The sequence below is a fragment of the Lacerta agilis genome, chromosome 6, assembly GCF_009819535.1.
Source record: "Lacerta agilis isolate rLacAgi1 chromosome 6, rLacAgi1.pri, whole genome shotgun sequence".
NCBI lineage: Eukaryota > Metazoa > Chordata > Lepidosauria > Squamata > Lacertidae > Lacerta > Lacerta agilis.
The window spans coordinates 49,366,107-49,384,132 of NC_046317.1; the positions used below are offsets into that span (position 1 = coordinate 49,366,107).

General features: G+C 43.2%; 1 protein-coding gene across 1 annotated transcript; it reads left to right on the forward strand.

Moving 5' to 3' along the window:
* The first annotated feature begins 534 nt into the window (after nt 1-534).
* On the forward strand, nt 535-17,737 carry MAPK13 (mitogen-activated protein kinase 13). Its single transcript, XM_033152545.1, has 12 exons — nt 535-965; nt 5,254-5,383; nt 6,996-7,054; nt 7,543-7,651; nt 8,335-8,364; nt 9,327-9,374; nt 10,204-10,318; nt 11,586-11,657; nt 12,875-12,954; nt 13,603-13,681; nt 15,929-16,105; nt 17,426-17,737. Exons 1-12 carry the CDS (start codon nt 847-849, stop codon nt 17,503-17,505), a joined length of 1,098 nt encoding a protein of 365 aa, XP_033008436.1. The 5' UTR covers nt 535-846; the 3' UTR covers nt 17,506-17,737.
* Nucleotides 17,738-18,026: the final 289 nt, after the last annotated feature.

Here is an 18,026-nt window from a genome sequence, read left to right on the forward strand (position 1 = left end):
CCTTCCACTGCCGCCGCGCCGCCACTGCGCGATTTCTGTTCTCATCCTGAGGCAAAGTTCTTAACCCGAGGTACTATTTCTGGGTTAGCGGAGTCTGTAACCTGAAGCGTCTGTAACCTGAGGTACCTCTGTATCTGGAACCACTTTTAATTGTTATATACTGGTATATGTGCATGATTCTGCTTTAAAAAAACAACCAACAACAACACTTTTCTTTTACAGTTGTATCAGTTTTAATTGTGTGTAAGTGTGTATTTTATTGTTGTAACCCACTCTGTGCTCTTATTGTGAAGGGCAGTTAAGAAATACACGCCCCCACCCCCACATTTTATATATATATGGCAGCTGGACTCAACCAGCTGGAATTTTGACGGCTGTTCTAAGATCTTTTTATTCCTTTGCATCCATAATTTTCCAGCCAAGGACAAAGTCTGATCTACACCATGCCTTCTCTAGCTCTTTCTTTCCCTCCGCTTTACCCTCTATGGAAACCAGCAATCAGGGACACGAGGAAAGTGTTTAATTGCAGCAGTAAAAACCTAATAGCCAAACATGGTTGTTGTCTCTACAGCTGGCTACCTTTAAGGTAGAAAAGGTGAGTCCTCTGAAAGTACCGGGAAAGAGGTGTGTCTAATTTGAAACCTGATGCCTCCTTCCTGGGCTGGTGTGTGGGCAGAGGAGGAGGGAAATGTGGCTCATTGAGCACAACAATAGCAGCTGAGACGGAAACCCACAGGTATTCCTTTTCCTAGAGGAGCTTTCAAGGTGGGGAGATTCCGGATTTGGCTTTGAATCTCCTCTTGGGGGCCCTGAGCACTGGAGGGTTCCACTCCAGACACACAGGAGATGAGCTTCCCCAGGAGAAGAGGCTTCTACAAGCAAGAAATAAACAAGACCGTCTGGGAGCTTCCTAGGAGATACACTTCTCTCAGCCCCGTGGGCTCTGGAGCTTATGGCTCTGTCTGGTGAGTGGCTTTTTTTTATGAACCCCAGGTCCCTTGGCAGATGGCGGCAGGGGGTGGGGTGGGGTGGGAGAGAGAGAGAGACTGGGGTAAAGGACACTGGAAGCCTGGATTCTTGGGAGGAGTCAAGAGGAGGTCCTTCACTCTCCTCCATTATGGAGTGAAAGCGATTTGCATCGTGGTAAAGGTACCTTGCTTCCTTCCGGCCATAGCCTGCGCCATTCCAAGTGTCAACAGATCAGCTCGAACGAGCTAGACGTGGGGAAGGCTCCTTAATGTTCCATTGCTTCACTTCCTGCAAGGCCCCTTGTTGTTAATATTTCAGGTGTTTCGTGCCTTGGTTCATAAAGCACCAGTGCAAACTGAGAGTTTCCACATCGGAGGAAGACATTTCAGATATGGCAGGTACAGACAGGGATCTGGACTGCCAGCAGCTTTGCCAGTAGAGATGCATAGCCAATGACCAAGGCTGGTCCCAAGACATTTTGCTGCCTGGGGGAAAACAGAAAATGGCGCCCACTTACCCACCCAGCACCACCGTCAAGGTGCACTGCGCCCCTGAGCAGACACAGAACTGGCATGCTTTATTTCAGACCAGGAAGTAGATAGACCAAATATAGTCAACCAAATGTAATTTACATCAGCCTATACAGCAACTGGTTGTTCTCCAGATACTTTGGACAGCAACACACATGCTGCCTAGTGGCTAGGAATGATGGGAATTGTAGCCCAAAAGTGCTAGAGGGAATCCAGTTATCAAAGGCTGATCTACATTGCAAGGCCACTCACCTCGAATTCTTATATGACCAAAAATATGCCACCCATTCCAAATACCAAAGAACTGAGACAGGGCCAAAACTACCAACTAAAATGGAATGGCGGGCGAAATTATTTGACTATGTAGAATTGGCAAAGATGACAGGAAAAATTAGGAACCAGACAAACCAAAAGTTTAACAAAGAATGGGATATATACAGATTATATTTAAAACAACATTGTTCACATATGAAATCTTTGACATGCTTTGATTAACTTCTGCAGTGTCATATGCTACAAAGATTATAGATAATTTATGAGAAGTTAAATGTGATACAATATGCAGTCAACAAGGAAATGAAAGACCCATGCCGAGGAAGACGGATGTCTCAGTGTACGGAATAACTTTATTTTATATGTAACATTTTCTTTGTATTTGATTTTCTTTGTTCTTTTTGTAGTGAATGCTTGGCAGGGGGTTGGACTGGATGGCCCTTGTGGTCTCTTCCAACTCTATGATTCTATGAATGGATGCAATATTTAAAATCAATAAAGATTAAATGAGGGGGCAGAGACAGGGCAGAAACTGAATATTTGTTTCAGGGCACAGTTAAGTGGCTCTAAAAGAGGATTAGATAAATATATGGAGGATAAAGTCACCAGTGGCTACTAACCTTTATGGCTATGTTCTCCCTCCACGGACCGAGGCATTTTGCTGGCTACTGTAAGAACATCATGCAGGACGAGATGAGCCACTGGCTTGATGCAGTAGGCTCTTCTTACATTCTTAAGCATATGCTTATGTATGTTCATGTGTATGTATACGAATATATATATATTATTAGTTTATGCATGCATTTTTGAGCTGCTGCCCTTCACCATTTGTCACTTGAGGCAGCTGCCTCACTTTGCCTAATGGTAGGGAGCGTATTAAAAACCATGCCCGGCAATTAGAATGCATGATGATTTACCCCCAGAACTTTGAGCAGGGCAGAACTCGCAGTCAGTAAAGAATGGTGTGAAGTCAGACTCTTTCCATGTTACTTATTTAAAAGGTGGACACATAAGATAGCCAAAGCATATTAAAAAATATAGGTGACTAAAACAAATACATGTTTGGAAATATGCATCGTGCAGGTTTTGGAGCCATATTTGGTGGTGGCTTCAAGGCAAGCGTACCTCCTATACCTTGGAATGGGTCCTGAGACATAAATCGTCCATTAAATTTTTAACCCTTGCTGGATCCAGGACCCCAAGAATCACAAGAGTCTTGGACATCATGCAGGCTGACCCCCCCCCCCCCAAACTCACAACAATACTGTTGCCATCTCAGCAAATTGGGGAAGGGTTTTTATTTAAGAGATTGAAAGGTTTTTGGCTCTTAAAAATAATATAAGACGAGTCTGCTGGATCAGGCCATTCCAATCCCAATGGCCCATGTAGCCCAGCATCCTGTTGCCACAGTGGCTGACCAGATGCCTGTGGGGAAACCACATGCAGGACCAAACACAAGACTATTCTCTCAAAGCAGCTGGTATCCAAAGGCATAATGGCTTTGACAGCAGAGGCAGAACATGTTTAAAATATCAGAGCAGGCTGCTGAAAGGGACAGATTTCTTGGAGTTCAGCTGCTGCTACAACTTCCTAGAGCCCAAGAATGCCTGCAAAGGACAGCCATCCTTTTATCACATATACCGTACTCATCAGGTGGAATGAATTTGTGTCTGGTATTTTTGCATTTCTGCTGTACTGGTTAATAAGCAGGCTGTAACCAAGGGTGGATTCATGGTATTTGCATAACGATAGCAATTGCCACATGATAACCTAGTTAATCATGTGCTGACTTGCTGTGAGCAATGTCTGGTGCAATATTTTGCAGGCACAGGACAATTCTACAGGCAGAGTCCTATGGCTGCATACACACAAAAAAGCATTGAATGTATAGACTCAGATTGCTTATAGGCAATTGTCTGTGTTGATTAAAAAATAAAAGGGAATAATATTAAAACCTTTGTAACTCAAGTTCCAAGTCTACTTAGTCATTAGGATTGCTGAGTACAAAATGGATGAGTCCCAAGTAGCATTGCTACTGTGAGGGCTGAGAAATCCAAACTGAATGAAATAGCACAACTACCATGCCACCTTATTCTGGAGAGGACCCTCCCCGCTCTGGAGTACCTTTTGGGGGGTCAGACTGGCAGCAGTGAGGTTTACTCCCAGGAAAGTGATTATGGAACTGTAGCCTCAACCAAGTGACTTTGCTCTAGCACTTAGCTGCAAGATTGCAAAAAGTATCACATCAGCCTTCAGTAATGGTTAGAGAGGGATAGAGCATGGCTGGCTCATTGGCTTATTGAATCCTTCCTGCATTTGGGGGACAATACAGTGGTACCTCGGGTTACATACCCAATCTGTTCTGGGGTGCCATTTGCACCCCGAAAAGTACGTAACCTGAGTGTCCATTTTGCACATGCACAAAGCGCGATATCGCACTTCTGCGCATGCGCGGATTGCACAGAACGCGCAGACGTACGCAGAAGCGTCCGCATGGCGAAATTCACTTCTGGGTTTGCAGGGTTCCTAACGTGAAAAAACACAACCCGAAGCGGACATAACCCGAGGTACCACTGTAATTAGTTGACATGGAACATTGTTGGTATATCTCTTTTTCCCATACTCATTCACATATTGCTTTGTAAAAAAAACACTTTCTTAAAATTGTATCCCAACCTTTCCACTGATAGATTCCCAATATTTTTTTAATGTTATGATTATTATGATAAATAAAGATACAGAATAACAATAAAAACAACATTAGAACCAGAGCAGAGAACACAAACACTTCAATAAAAATGCACATACAATGTGCACATGAACTTTCAGAGACAAAGATGGGTTACTTCGTTATATTAAAAACAGAAAAAGTGTCCCATGGCATCTTACAGACCAGCAGCTTTATTGTGGCATAAGCTTTTGATATGCATGAAATGTTATCCTCAGCTGACAGATACAGGGACACAATCCTAAACCCACTTTATAGAGATTGGGAAGAAAATTGATGTGGTTTGAATTTTTATGCAAATCTACTTAAAATCCACACTTCTTGCAATAATACTCAAAGCTGAAATGCAGCTTTGAATTTTGTTCTTCAAAATTCACACTTCTCCAAATTTTAGGGTGCAGGCCTCCAACCAAACAAAGTGTACAAAAATACATATATTAGTGAAAATAACATAAAATATGTACTAGAGAAAATTGCTTGCATAAATGTGCATGATAGTGGTAACGGCTTACAAAAATGTGTTTATTATGAGAAATGTCCACTAAATTGCTGGTGAATTTTTGTGAGGACTTTAAAGAAAACAAAATCTCAGACTAATGCCGAACTGAAGAAATGAACTAAACTTAAGTCTGGGAAAATGAGAAACCAGTACTGATGGATTTGCCCACCCATACTTTCAAGTAAACACGCGGAAGCTCTCATAGTACTCCAACTTCATATCCTTCTGGATTTCTCCTGCCTTATTTGCCACAGCTCAGCAATAGATAAGAAGACCGGGGAGAAAGTGGCGATTAAGAAGCTCTGCCGCCCATTCCAGTCTGAGATCTTTGCCAAGCGAGCCTATCGTGAACTGACGCTGCTGAAACACATGCAGCATGAGAATGTGAGTAACTCCTTCCCTTTGCTTGCTTACACACAATTGTCTATGTCTTTCATGCACAGTCCTGGATGGAAGATGGAATTGAATATCGGAATCTAGCTCCACCCAAGTTTTGGTAGTCAAAACAAAATCTGACCAAGTATGCAGTGTCAGAATTTGCATGCCCAACAGATTTTAGCCACATTCACACTATGCATGTAAAAGCAGTATCATGCTGCTTTGAACAGTCATGGATTCCCCAAAAGAATTCTGGGAGCTGTAGTTTCTCAAGGGTGCTGCGAGTTGTTAGGAGACCCCTATTCCCCAGCCAGAGCTACAATTCTCAAGAGTGGTTTAACCATCAGTCCCTCTTCACAGGGAACTCTGGATGGCCACATGTTCTTCATCCCTGTATTAAACTTTGCCACTGTACTAACCACATTACACTTTGGCAAAATCTTCATGCAGAGGGGTGGAGCAACTGATATGCCCTAGTCCTTATAGACAATGTAGAGGATGAGGGTAAAAGAGCAAGAGCTGACAATAGGTGACATCTAATAAATCTCCACCCCTGAGCCCTTTTCCCTTTGCTTCTCTTCCAAATATCTGATGCACTTAGTTCAAGTGGGCAAAAAAGAGTAGCATGGCCTGTGCCAGTTAAATGCACTCTTCTTCAGATCTGCTTAGGATCTCTAGTACAGTCGTACCTTGCTTGACAAATGCCTTAGCAGTCGAATGTTTTGGCTCCTGAATGCTGCAAACCCGGAAGTGAGTGTTCTGGTTTGTGAACGTTCTTTTGGAAGCCGAACGTCCGGCAGGGCTTCCACAGCTTCTGATTGGCTGCAGAAAGCTCCTGCAGCCAATCAGTAGCCGCACCTTGGAAGTCGAACGTTTTGGAAGTCGAACAGACTTCTGGAACAGATTCCATTTGGCTCAGGTTGCGATTGCTGCGGGTTACACATTTTGGGGTTACAGACGCGCCGAACCTGGAACAGATTACTTCCGGGTTTTGGTGTTCGCATATGTGCAGAAGCACTAAATTGCACTTTGCGCATGCGCAGAAGACCAAATTGCATCACGCGCGTGCGCAGACACAGCACTGGGGGTTGCGAACGCATGGATCACGTTCGCAACCCGAGCGTCCACTGTATACCAAATGAAGAGGACAGGGAAATTGCAATATCCCACTTCTGGATTGCACACAATGCAGAGATGAAAATCTGCTTTCCTTCAGAATTCACACTCTGGTGGGGGGCGGGGTGCAAGTTCATACTCTGTTCCCCAAAATGGTAAACATTGGCAATCAGCTATGCTGGTGATATTCTAATAATGCGAGTAACTCCTGTTTTCTCAGCTTCAGGAAAGTTTCGGCTGTTGGGCACGGTCCAATCCCTTTTGCAAGTTTTGCAGTATTAGTATTCTAGCATCTGAAAATATACATTCTTTACTATTCCTGGCGTTAGTCCCTAGATTTGGGACTTGCATGAATACTGTACAGCATATAGTATAAAATCTAGGTTTCCACCCAATGCTTGAACTGACATTGAACCATGGCTTTGCTTCTGGTGGGGCACAGAACTGCTCTTCTACAGTGTGCCCTTAATAATATTAAATTCCATGTCCCCTTTTACTGCAGGTCATTGGGTTACTTGATGTCTTTACTTCAGCTATGACCTTTGACGGATTCCAAGACTTGTAAGTTTGTACTTCCTTCCATAAAATGCTGCAAAGGTCTACTGTAGGGTTTGCTTCTGGTATAATGTGTTAGTCTGTTGCCTGGTACTACAAAAATCAGCTGAATTCAGCCTGATTCTATTTCTCCTGAAGTCAGTGACTGAATCTAAACCATTGCTTGTGTATACTCTGAAAAGAAGCCAATATGTACTGATTTGCTTAATTTCCATAATTTATATACAAGTTGCAGAATTCAGCTTTTTCTGGGCACAGAATGTTATTTCTTCATTGCTGTTTTTATTTTATTGAAAAGCATATATAAACCACTTAACGTTTTAAAAATCTTTAAAGTAGTATTAAAAACAGATTATGTAGCACTCCTGTCTTTCTCACTGTGATGTTGTCATTTCTGATCCTGAAATAGAGGATAGTTCTCAGAAATGCAGGGTCTTAGTATATCCGTGACAGTCTTTCTTTGAGATTCAGGGAATTGTTTTACTGTCTTATAGCTACCTGGTGATGCCATACATGCGGACAGATTTACAAAAGATAATGGGACATCAGTTCAGTGAAGAGAAGATCCAGTATCTAACCTACCAGGTGTTGAAAGGGTTGAAGGTAAGGGTTTGGAGAAGACTCAGAGTAGGATTTTTTTTCCTGCTGAATTTTCCTTTGTGTCTGTCTTCTGGCCTAAAAAGTAGATTCTGTTATACTGGACAAACTAGCTTGCAAATTCCTACATTTATAAAATGAATGCCTCTACAAGTCTGCTCATTTTAAGAGTTCATAACCTTTCAGTCTCCCCATGTTCTAGTTGATAACTTAGCAAGTGGAATAAGGTACATTGGTTATTGTTTTTTAGGACATAGAGGTTGGTCGTGTGTGTGATTATAAGAGGCTTAGTGAAAGTCTAGTATATAGCAGCCGAGTTTCATAGCTCACCATTTCAGTTTGGTAGAAACTAAGCAGACTGTTTTGATTTATCTCAGAGCCACTGGGGGCAACTTAATTCCCATCCCAATTGTAAGTCAGCGATGGAAAACTTGTGGCCCTCTAAATGTTGCTGGACTACAACTCCCATCATTCCAGACTCTGATCATTGGTCATGCTGCTTAAGGCTGATGTCCAAATAACCTCTGGAGACCTACTGGTTGGCCATCACTGTTATAAGAGAATAGCAAGGGACATTTTCCATTGTGCAAAATCCTGACAGATGATTGACTGTTGGGGGTTGGGTGGGAAAATACTTGTTCACAAATGACCAAACAGAAGTTTGTGTGTTTTCTCTTTTTTAATTGCAGTATATTCATTCCGCTGGAATCATTCACAGGGTATGTGTCCCTTAACTTTCTTTAAAGCAGATTCTCTTACAGCTTACAGTGCATTCTCCTGCACATGATACCTTTTCTGCCCAAAACCTTTTCAGATTCTCTTTTGATGTACATATGTTCTTGCTCAAAACACCAGCGAGTCCCTATTCATATGCCAAAGACTACCAAATGATACCTAATGATATCTGCCTGCCTCTACCAGGGACATTATCCTCTGTCCCTAGAAGCCTCTTAGCTATGTGGAAAAGACAGTCGCTGGTTCTGCTCCAGCAGTGTGTTGCAATAGACCCAGAACCAATACCATCATCCAGCCTGGCCACATTTGAGCTGCCACTATTCTGCCTTAGGGTGGCCTAAGGGATTGCTTCGCTCCAACTGCAACTGCACTCCTCACATGGGGCACTACTAAGAGTACCGCATGCCCCAGAGCTGAGCTTTGCTTGTACTAGAAATTGGGCTTTTAGTGTTTTTCATACACACAATTAGAGATGGGTTGAGGCAGTTGGGTCTATTTACTTTTCACAACCTGACATTTCCCAAGTTATTCTTGGTTTTGTCGCTTATCTGAAAAAGCTGTTACTAGTGTAAACTGAAAAATTATATCTTGATTTTTGAAAGTGCCTAATTCATTGCATATTATTTTATTTGCATATTGTATTATGCATATTGTATTATTTATATGATGTTCACCACTCTGAGCCCAGCTTTGGCTGGGGAGGGTGGGATACAAATAAAATTTATTATTATTATTAATTGATTTTCATTTAAAGACAAGGGATGTCACCAACATGCCTGGACACTCTGCCTGAGCCCAAAAATCAAGAGTCATGCCAATGGGGACACCCACATGTGGCATGGATTGGGGGGAGGTGTTTGCAAACCAGCATGTGCCAAGCTGGGTGTTTTGTGTGTCTGTCACATTGACTTGCAGACTTATTTCCTGGCCTTTCTGTGCATTGCAGGATCTGAAGCCTGGTAATTTGGCAGTCAATGAAGATTGTGAACTAAAGGTAGGAATACTTTTCAAAAGTAAGAGGCATGTAGCATGTAAGATTGGTTTGATGGTGCTTTTTCTGAATCAGCAACCACGTCAAATGTGTGGTTAGTTGAAAGTACATCTGACTGATTTCGGTGGAACTTACCCCAAAGATTACATAAAATTGCAGATTTGATAGAGACCCAATTTTGAATATTTGTTAATGTATGCTGCTGAACTTGAAGCAAGAGGTTCAGAGTGCAAATCCAGGGAAATTCTGATGTAATCAGCATAGATATACAAAGAAAACTTCAAAAAAGGAAAAGGAAAAAACCAAAAAAAAAACCACATCACTTACAAATAAAACAATAAAGAAGAAAATAGTACAGTACATCACAAATACACAAAAAATATTTCAGCCCCCAGTTTTAGAGTTGCACAATGGCACCTAAAATTATTCTCCATCATCGGTACTCTCTTTCACTGACAGATGACTTTGGGATGGTAACAGGGACTGACCATGGTCCATGCCCCTGATTCATATCAGCTAGGTTTGAAAACCATTTGGAATATAGATACTGACTCAGCAAGGTTCATGAGAAAAGTTTTTGATCTGGTTTTATGCTGCCAGCTTGAAAAGGAAATCCTGTTAGTTTCTATGTGTGATGGAGAAGATGTTTGTTATGAATAGGAATATATTGCTTCTAGTGCAGACGGAGATTTGTGTCCAAGTGATATTGTAGGGTGTTCTGGTGATGCAGAATAGTCCTAGAAAAGAAGTCTTCCCTTTCCTGAAGGGTGGCGAGTCTGTTCTGTGGTTCCTTCATTATATCTCACCGTGTGTGTGTGTGTGTGTGCTATAGATCTTGGACTTTGGCTTGGCAAGGCATGCAGACTCTGAGATGACAGGCTATGTTGTGACCCGCTGGTACAGAGCCCCAGAAGTGATCCTGAACTGGATGCATTACAATCAGACTGGTGGGTGAAATAATTTCCTTGTTCAGCTGCTGGGGAACTTTTCTCATTAGAATGTGAGTGTCCTTAGAAGGCTTTTCATGCTCTTAAGATTTCAGTAATAATAATGCCACCTGATAAACAAGTACAATATAATTCCCTTATACCTCCTCTCAGTGCTCCCCCCCCCAAAAAAAGTATTTAGGGGGTACTCCCATTTTGACTCAAGAAAACCACCATTTTATACTTCAAATCAGGAAAAATAAATACAGGAAATGGACAAAGGGCTGCCATCGGGGGTAGCAATGCAACTAATGATTCACTGTGCTAGAGAAGAAACTAATTTTCGTCTTCTTCTCCCATTAGATTCACAAAATGTTTAGGGGTATGCGTCCCCCGCGTTCCCCCAGGGGAAAAAAAGCACTGCCTCCTCTGGTTCAAAGATGCACCTGTTTAAAATGTGTACAAACCTGATAGCACAACTCATTGTCTCTATATTACATTGTGAACTGCCCTGAGACCTGCGGGCATAGGGCAGTATACAAATTTAATAAATAAAATAATAAATAATACCATACATGTTTACTTAGAAGTCAGCCCCACTCTGTGCAGTGGTGAATATTCCTGAATGAATGTGCATAGGATTGCAGCTCAAACTGATTTTCTCCCCTTATATAGCCCATGAGCTAGTGTTCTGGACCTGGAAGAGGGCAGAACAAGAGCGGAACAGGCCATAAAAAGGCAATAACGGGGAGAGGCGGGTTTATGCACGCCCCCCCCCCAGATGCACGCAGGGGCCAGGAATGCAACCACCGCACAACTCAGGGGTTGACTGTGTGCCGCTATGCACTGTATTCTCAGAGAAGCTAACAAGAGTGAGTAGCTTCTTAACCTGAGTTATGGCACATAAGCGCAGGTGTTTCTGATGCAGCTACTTCTGCTGCTATCCCTATTAGAAAATGCTTGTGTTGCGTTAAATGTGCACTAGTCATTGTCTGCAATCATCCCTGCACACACTCCACCATCTCCTTCAAGAGAGAGGAAGTGAAAATATTCAGTAAGACCCCAGAGGAGGAATAGGACATACAAAACATTGTTGCGGGGCATTATTTATTTATTTTAAACCCTTGTTTAACTCACCTCTCTGACCTTCGGAGGTGGCTGATGGCTTATCAAATAATAAAACAAGAGCAATGCAGCAAAATCCTAAGCACGGCAGCTCTAAACACGCTTGCTTGTTACAAAGTGAGGAAAATACGTCTCCTCCTCCTGTGTTTCTTCTCCTCAACAGTGGACATCTGGTCTGTTGGCTGTATCATGGCAGAAATGTTGACTGGGAAAACTCTGTTTAAGGGTAAAGACTGTATCCTTCTCTAACTATGACCTGTAGGGTTGGGGGTTGGAAGCTGGGGGATTAAATGCATTCGTTGAGGGTGTGATGGAGGCTGATACTCTAGGTGCATGGACTAAAAATATAAATAATGGGAAATAGGAATCCTTGTGGCAGGAGGTACAGGCAACTCCCCATTTACGTGAAATTTATTTGAGTGCGACCATGTACACACAAGGTGCCAGGACCCTGGAAGTGGGACCCGGAAATGGGGAGCACCCTGGAGAGTTCTCCTGGCCTGTGAGGAGACCCATCGCAGAGCCTGAAGAGGACATCCTCTTTGGCCTCCGGGGAAGGTCTCATGAGCCAGAGGTGTCGAGGGGCTTTGTTGAGGCTGCTCAGCCTTCCCACCTAACAGCTGACATGCAGGGTAGCACAGCCACCACCGCTGCTTCCCTTGCACCTGAGCAGCCTCAACAAAGCCCCGCTTCCCCTCTGGCTCATGAGGTGACCCTCCCCGAAGCGCAAACAGAATGTCCTCTTCAGGCTCTGGGGAGGGTCTCTGCACAATCTGGAGGCTTAGTGGGGCTGCTCAGCTGATACGCAGGAAAGCTTCCCCACATGTCAGCTGAGCATGCCCCACTGCCCCTCTGGCTCACTCTTCTCTGAATCCCACCGCTGGAGGAAGCTGATTATGTGGGGATGGGAGATAGAGCCTTCTCGGTGGTGGCACTACATTAGTGGAATTCCCTCCCTTAGGGAGGCAAGCAGCACAATCCTATTCATGTCTACACCATTTCTGAGTAGTCTCATTGAGTTCAGTCAGGCTTACAATGCGTATAGCATTGTAATCAAAGTTGTGTGCTATTACTGTTATTGTTGGTGTCAATGTAAGCACCCCAAAGTTGCCATTGTAGAAAAGATAATATAAAAATGCACAATAATGCGGGGGGAGGGGGGTGGAATTGGATATTTCAGATATAAGTTGAGGCTCTGAAACTCAACATATTACCCAAAGGTTGTAGATTGTTGCCACCGTTATCACTATGAATCAGTAAACGGGAAAGTCTCACCATCTCTTAGTCTAGCAAGGATAAAATCAGGGTGGTGGAGGCAAACCTCTATGGAGAAAGAACAAAATAGAAACGCATTAATAAATAGATATATAAATGTAACTTGTGCAGGTGCTTTGGCACTTACGTTCCAAAGTTTGAGCCTTTATTTTAATAAGCCTTAACTTAGCCTGCCAGATTTAGATCAGCTGACTCAGATCTTGAAAGTGACAGGAAGCCCCGGAGAAGAATTCGTGCAAAAGCTGGAAGACAAAGCGGTAAGAAAATTGCATCAGATGCTTCACTCACTTTTGTGCTTGGCCTCGCCCACTATTGGCATACGGTCCCCAGAATGTGGGGCTTGCACTGTTCTCCCACATGTGGACTGGATTTTGTGCCTTCAGAGTCGCAAAGGGACTTACAGGAGACGCATGCAATGACTAAAATGCTGTATTGGAAGATCTCTATACCTGTTTGGGATGCAGTCAAACAAAGATTGGCAACCAGAACTCCTTGGGCTAATCATTTGCTATGTGTCTTAGAGCACATTGTATTTCTGTACTTAAGTTTACCTAACAGTGCAGCCCTTTGCATCTTTATTCAGAGTCTCACTATGTACACTGTGGCTTACTCCCTCGTAAGCATATTTACTTGTCTGAAGAATGGAAAGATAAACAGGCAATTATTGCATAAAGGGAGCTCCTGGAATTAAGAGCAAAACAGAGGAGGCATTAATAACTGGTAGAATTATTACTGTGTCCTATTTACAGATATGTGGGCCATTGTAAACTACTGCTCAAGTTAAAAGCTGACTGCATGTGTGAGTCTTTGGTTCCCCAACAATATATAAACACTTTAATATTGCTCCTTACACTTTCCGGTTGTGGGGCATTTGTATACCTGTCTGAAAGTCTTGTTTCCTTTAGGCGAAAAACTACATCCAGACGCTCCCCAAGATCCCTAAAATGGATTTATCTCTCCTTTTCCCCAAAGCTAGTCCTTTGGGTAAGTAGACACATTTTCCCTAACTCCATAGAACCTGCATTTAGGGAAGGTGTTAATATTTGATGTACCATTGTATTTTAATATTCTGCTGGAAGCTGCCCAGCCTGGCTGGGGAATAAATAATAATGTGTTGTTGTTGTTGTTGTTGTTGTTGTTGTTGTTGTTGTTGTTGTTGTTGTTGTTGTTATTTAATACTTCACTTTTAGTAAGGCTGTCCGAGCAAGCATTTTTTACAATAGAGGCAATGGAACTCTGCAGTGTCCTCCAGGGAGCTAGAGTAATCATCATTTTCTGTACTGTTTTGATGATGATGACAAATGAAGGGGGGGAAAATCCCTTAAAATAGGGTGGTCAGATGCCAAGGATGACAGGGCTCTGGCAATTTCAAAAGTTGTGCTGGATGGGGAAGTTCAGCAGCCTGGCCATGTCATGCAAGCTACACCTTAAAGATGCAAGTTTGCGATTGTTCCAAATTGCTCTGTGCGACAAAGGCGTCTTATTGCACTCCTGTCATGATTTGGGGGCAGGATTCTACTAACAGGCCCTGCCAGCATAAGGACTTTCACTAGTGCTGCAGGGCTCCCCCCCCTTGCCTACCTACTGCCATTGACTATGGGGTGGCATCATGAGAACCCCTGGAACCAGAGGTGGAGAGTGTCCCAGGGGGGCAGCGCAGCGATGTCTCTCCCCCTCAGGGATGACACCAGGGATGGGCCACACCCACCACACACCCCCTTCCTCCACCACTGCCTAGAACAGCACCTGGGGGAGACGAGGGCAGGTTGTTCCATCAGGCAACCAGAAATGCTTGCAGTAACAGAGCAGTCTGCTCAGCACCACAATGAATTCTTCCCATAATATCAAGACAAGGAAATATTTGTGTACGTAGCTGTGAACTGAAGCTTTTCAACTCTGGAAGAGATGTGTGTGAATCGTCCTTGTTGAATTCCCTCCACTCCTTCTATGTAGGTTGCAGATGAGAAGAAGCACTGCGCTTCCAAAATGGGCTGATAAGGAAATTGTCTTGACAGATTGGTTAACATCTGGGTTTCCTGCCTTCCTGTTTTCCAAGCCTAGTGTAGTTCAGCTGTCTTTTTCTGCATGCAGTTTACCTCTTTTCTGCACAATTTGAGATGAGTGAGGCTGAAAGGGAATTTAAAATGTGAAATAACTCCTTGCTGTTACGTTTTGATTATTTACCTTAACTCTCCCTACTGGTTATGTTCCCCCCCCCCCATTATGCAACACTCCCTAGATATGTGATCACATGGAGAAACGTCACACATGATCCAGTGGATCACAGATATAGTCAGCAGAAGAGATGGGGGAGAAATTTATTCTGTTTGCATTTAGAGGCAAACCTACTTAATCCTTACTTTCCAAAACAATACACTAACTGAAACACAGCAATTTGTCAGTACTCACACTTCTCCAAATTTTGAGTGACTGTGGACCAGTCACTGCCTCTCAGCCTCATAGCGTTGGAGATAAATAAATCATCTAAATTAAATATGGAGTAAAATGCAAGCATGATTTTTTGGGGTGGGGTGGGGGTTGTTTGAGCCAAACTACTTGGTGATGCTGTAAATCTCAGAATGGTCGGGGGGCGGGACTGATGTAGTTTCATCACTGAAACTAAGTATGTCTGGGACTGTGCAATAGTTTGAAGAAGAGAAGACTGACAGCAGATACGATAGGCAAGTTGTCATATCTGAAGGGCTGTCACGTAGAAGTGGGAGCAAGCTTGTTTTTTCTACTCTGGGGTAGGACCTGAACCAAGGGGTTCAAATTACAACAAATGAGATTCTGAATGTAAGAGTTGTACAACAGTAGAACAGAAGGTGGTGGACTTCCCTTCCTTGGAAGCTTTTAAACAGAGGTTGGGTGGCACTCAGCCAGGGATTCTTTAGCTGTAATTCCTGTGTTGAGGACTCTGGGGGTCCTTTCCTACTGTACAGTTATGTGCATCTATGGATGGGCTACCTCTTTTGGAATATGCATTTTCTCTCCTTTCAGTGATGTATGTGGCCACCATCTTCTGTGCTACTTCAGTAGGGGGTGAGATTCAATATAATAATGAAAACCATTTTTGGCTCTGTCTGATGAGCTGATGCAGTCAGCCATGGGAAAGTGCCTCAGAGGCCAAGCATCCCTTTTGGTTTTGGGCACATTACTCTCTCAGGTTCATCCTAGTCTTAAGCATTATTGACCTAATTTACCTAGCTCCGTTTCCCTCCTTTCTTGCAGCAGTGGACTTGCTTGACAAAATGTTGCAGCTGGATGTGGAAAAGCGTCCGACGGCCACCCAAGCTCTGGCTCACGCTTACTTTGACCCATACCGAGACATCGAGGAAGAGACAGAGGCGCAGCACTCCTATGATGACTCCACAGAGGGCGAAAAGCTTTCGATCAATGAATGGAGAAGTAAGTTTAGCTCGATAGCTTTGCAACCATGAGTGCAAGAAGTCTCTTAGGGAAAGGTAGGCACCTTCTCCACCCTCACATGCTATCTGGAGACATCCAGCTGCCGTGGAAGACCAGCAAGCCACACTCATATAATCATAGAATCGGAGGAGACCACAAGGGCCATCCAGTCCAACCCCCTGCCAAGCAGGAAACACCATCAAGGCATTCCTGACAGATGGCTGTCAAGCCTCTGCTTAAAGACCTCCAAAGAAGGAGACTCCACCACACTCCTTGGCAGCAAATTCCACTGTCGAACAGCTCTTACTGTCAGGAAGTTCTTCCTAATGTTTAGGTGGAATCTTCTTTCTTGTAGTTTGAATCCATTACCCCATGTCCGCTTCTCTGGAGCAGCAGAAAACAACCTTTCTCCCTCCTCTATATGACATCCTCTATATGAGTCGCCCTCATTTATTTCACTTCTGCCTTTCAACAGGCCTCTTGACTCCTTAAACAAGAGGAACCTCAGGAGTTTCTGGTTAGCTTCAGACCCAGGCAGCAGTGACAGCCAACTGCATCTCCTCATCACTGTGAGGCAGAATTCATCTCATCCACCCTTTCGTCCTTCTAGGCTTAAGGCTGTAGTATGAGGAATCAGCTTGGCGTGAGGCAGGAGAGTGGTCCTTGGGCTGTTGTGTCCAAAGGACGCAGTCAAAATCTAAGTTCCAAATTAGAAAGGGAAGATGGAAAGAAAAGGCAAGTGGCAGGAAATAAACAGCCTAGCCAGTCCAAAGAATATCAAAAGGGCATTACATGTCATAAACAGCATGGGTCTCTCATATACATCAGACGATAGTTTTCTACAGCATCCTATTGAACTTTAAAATTATTTGAGCCAGGGCATGGGGGGTGCTGGCAATGGGGAGCTGGATATGCCTGTTTGGCATCTTGCGGCATAGTGTGTTCAGCATGTAGGTCAGAAAACTGGAAAACGTCCAACAGGATTGCAGCCTTAATGAATTTGCTATGCCGAACATGCCCGACTCCATTCACCTATGCTTTTATACCTTTTATCATCTTTGCAGCTCTTTTCACAACACTCTTTTTTTCCTGTTCTAAAGCAAATTTTGCAATTCATAATTTCACATGTTCTCAGGCCTCAAGATTTCTGAAAATACCCCATTATAGTGTCTTGTATACATCCGAGTTCCTTTTATAGTCACCTTTCCCTGAGAATCACAGAGTTTTATGTTGTAAAGTAATGCACTACGTGACCATTAAAATATTTGGTGTACATAGATTGATCGCAAATGCAAACATGTCTTTTGCTTCTCTTTCAAGGGCATATTTACAATGATATACTGTCATTCAGTCCAATCACACGGAAGGACTCCAAGAGGAGAAGTGGTATGACATTGTAAGCTCTGTCCTATCTGATGCTGAGACACCTTTCCTATGAGAAAATGTACATCAATATTTTGACCCCAATAAAGAACAAATGTTAATCAGCATGGAAAAGCCTGTGTACATAGAACACAAGGACAATGAATGTATAAGGGGAGTTCCAGCTTAGCCGGAAGGCCAAAACTGCACCAGGAACGTCTTTCAGCGCCAAAAATTAATATGCTTCTCATTAAAGCTCTTTGTGATAAATTGTGAGTTGCACATTTATTTCAGTGCTAGTCCTACTCAGAATAGACAACTGAAGTTAATGGACACAGATAACTCAGGTTCATTGATTTCAATGGGTCTACTCTGAGTATGACTTAGTAGAAACCAATCCAACATTTCTAGAAATAAAATAAAGGTTTATGTAAAATAGTGGCAATTCTTTTCTACTTCTTTGAGGGCACCACAAGGAATACGGGCAAAGTATTTTGGGTCTGGAAGTGATTTCTGATTTAGGACATCTCAGTTCCCATTTGCCTGACATGAGGCCACA

What these genes read in the sequence shown, in the direction of transcription:
- MAPK13 (XM_033152545.1), top strand. Translation starts at nt 847, where the DNA reads ATGAGCTTCCCCAGGAGAAGAGGCTTCTACAAGCAAGAAATAAACAAG. An exon ending in AACACATGCAGCATGAGAAT is followed by an intron (nt 5,384 to 6,995) that starts GTGAGTAACTCC and finishes CTTTTACTGCAG; the next exon opens with GTCATTGGGTTACTTGATGT. An exon ending in TCTGTTTAAGGGTAAAGACT is followed by an intron (nt 11,658 to 12,874) that starts GTATCCTTCTCT and finishes TTAGCCTGCCAG; the next exon opens with ATTTAGATCAGCTGACTCAG.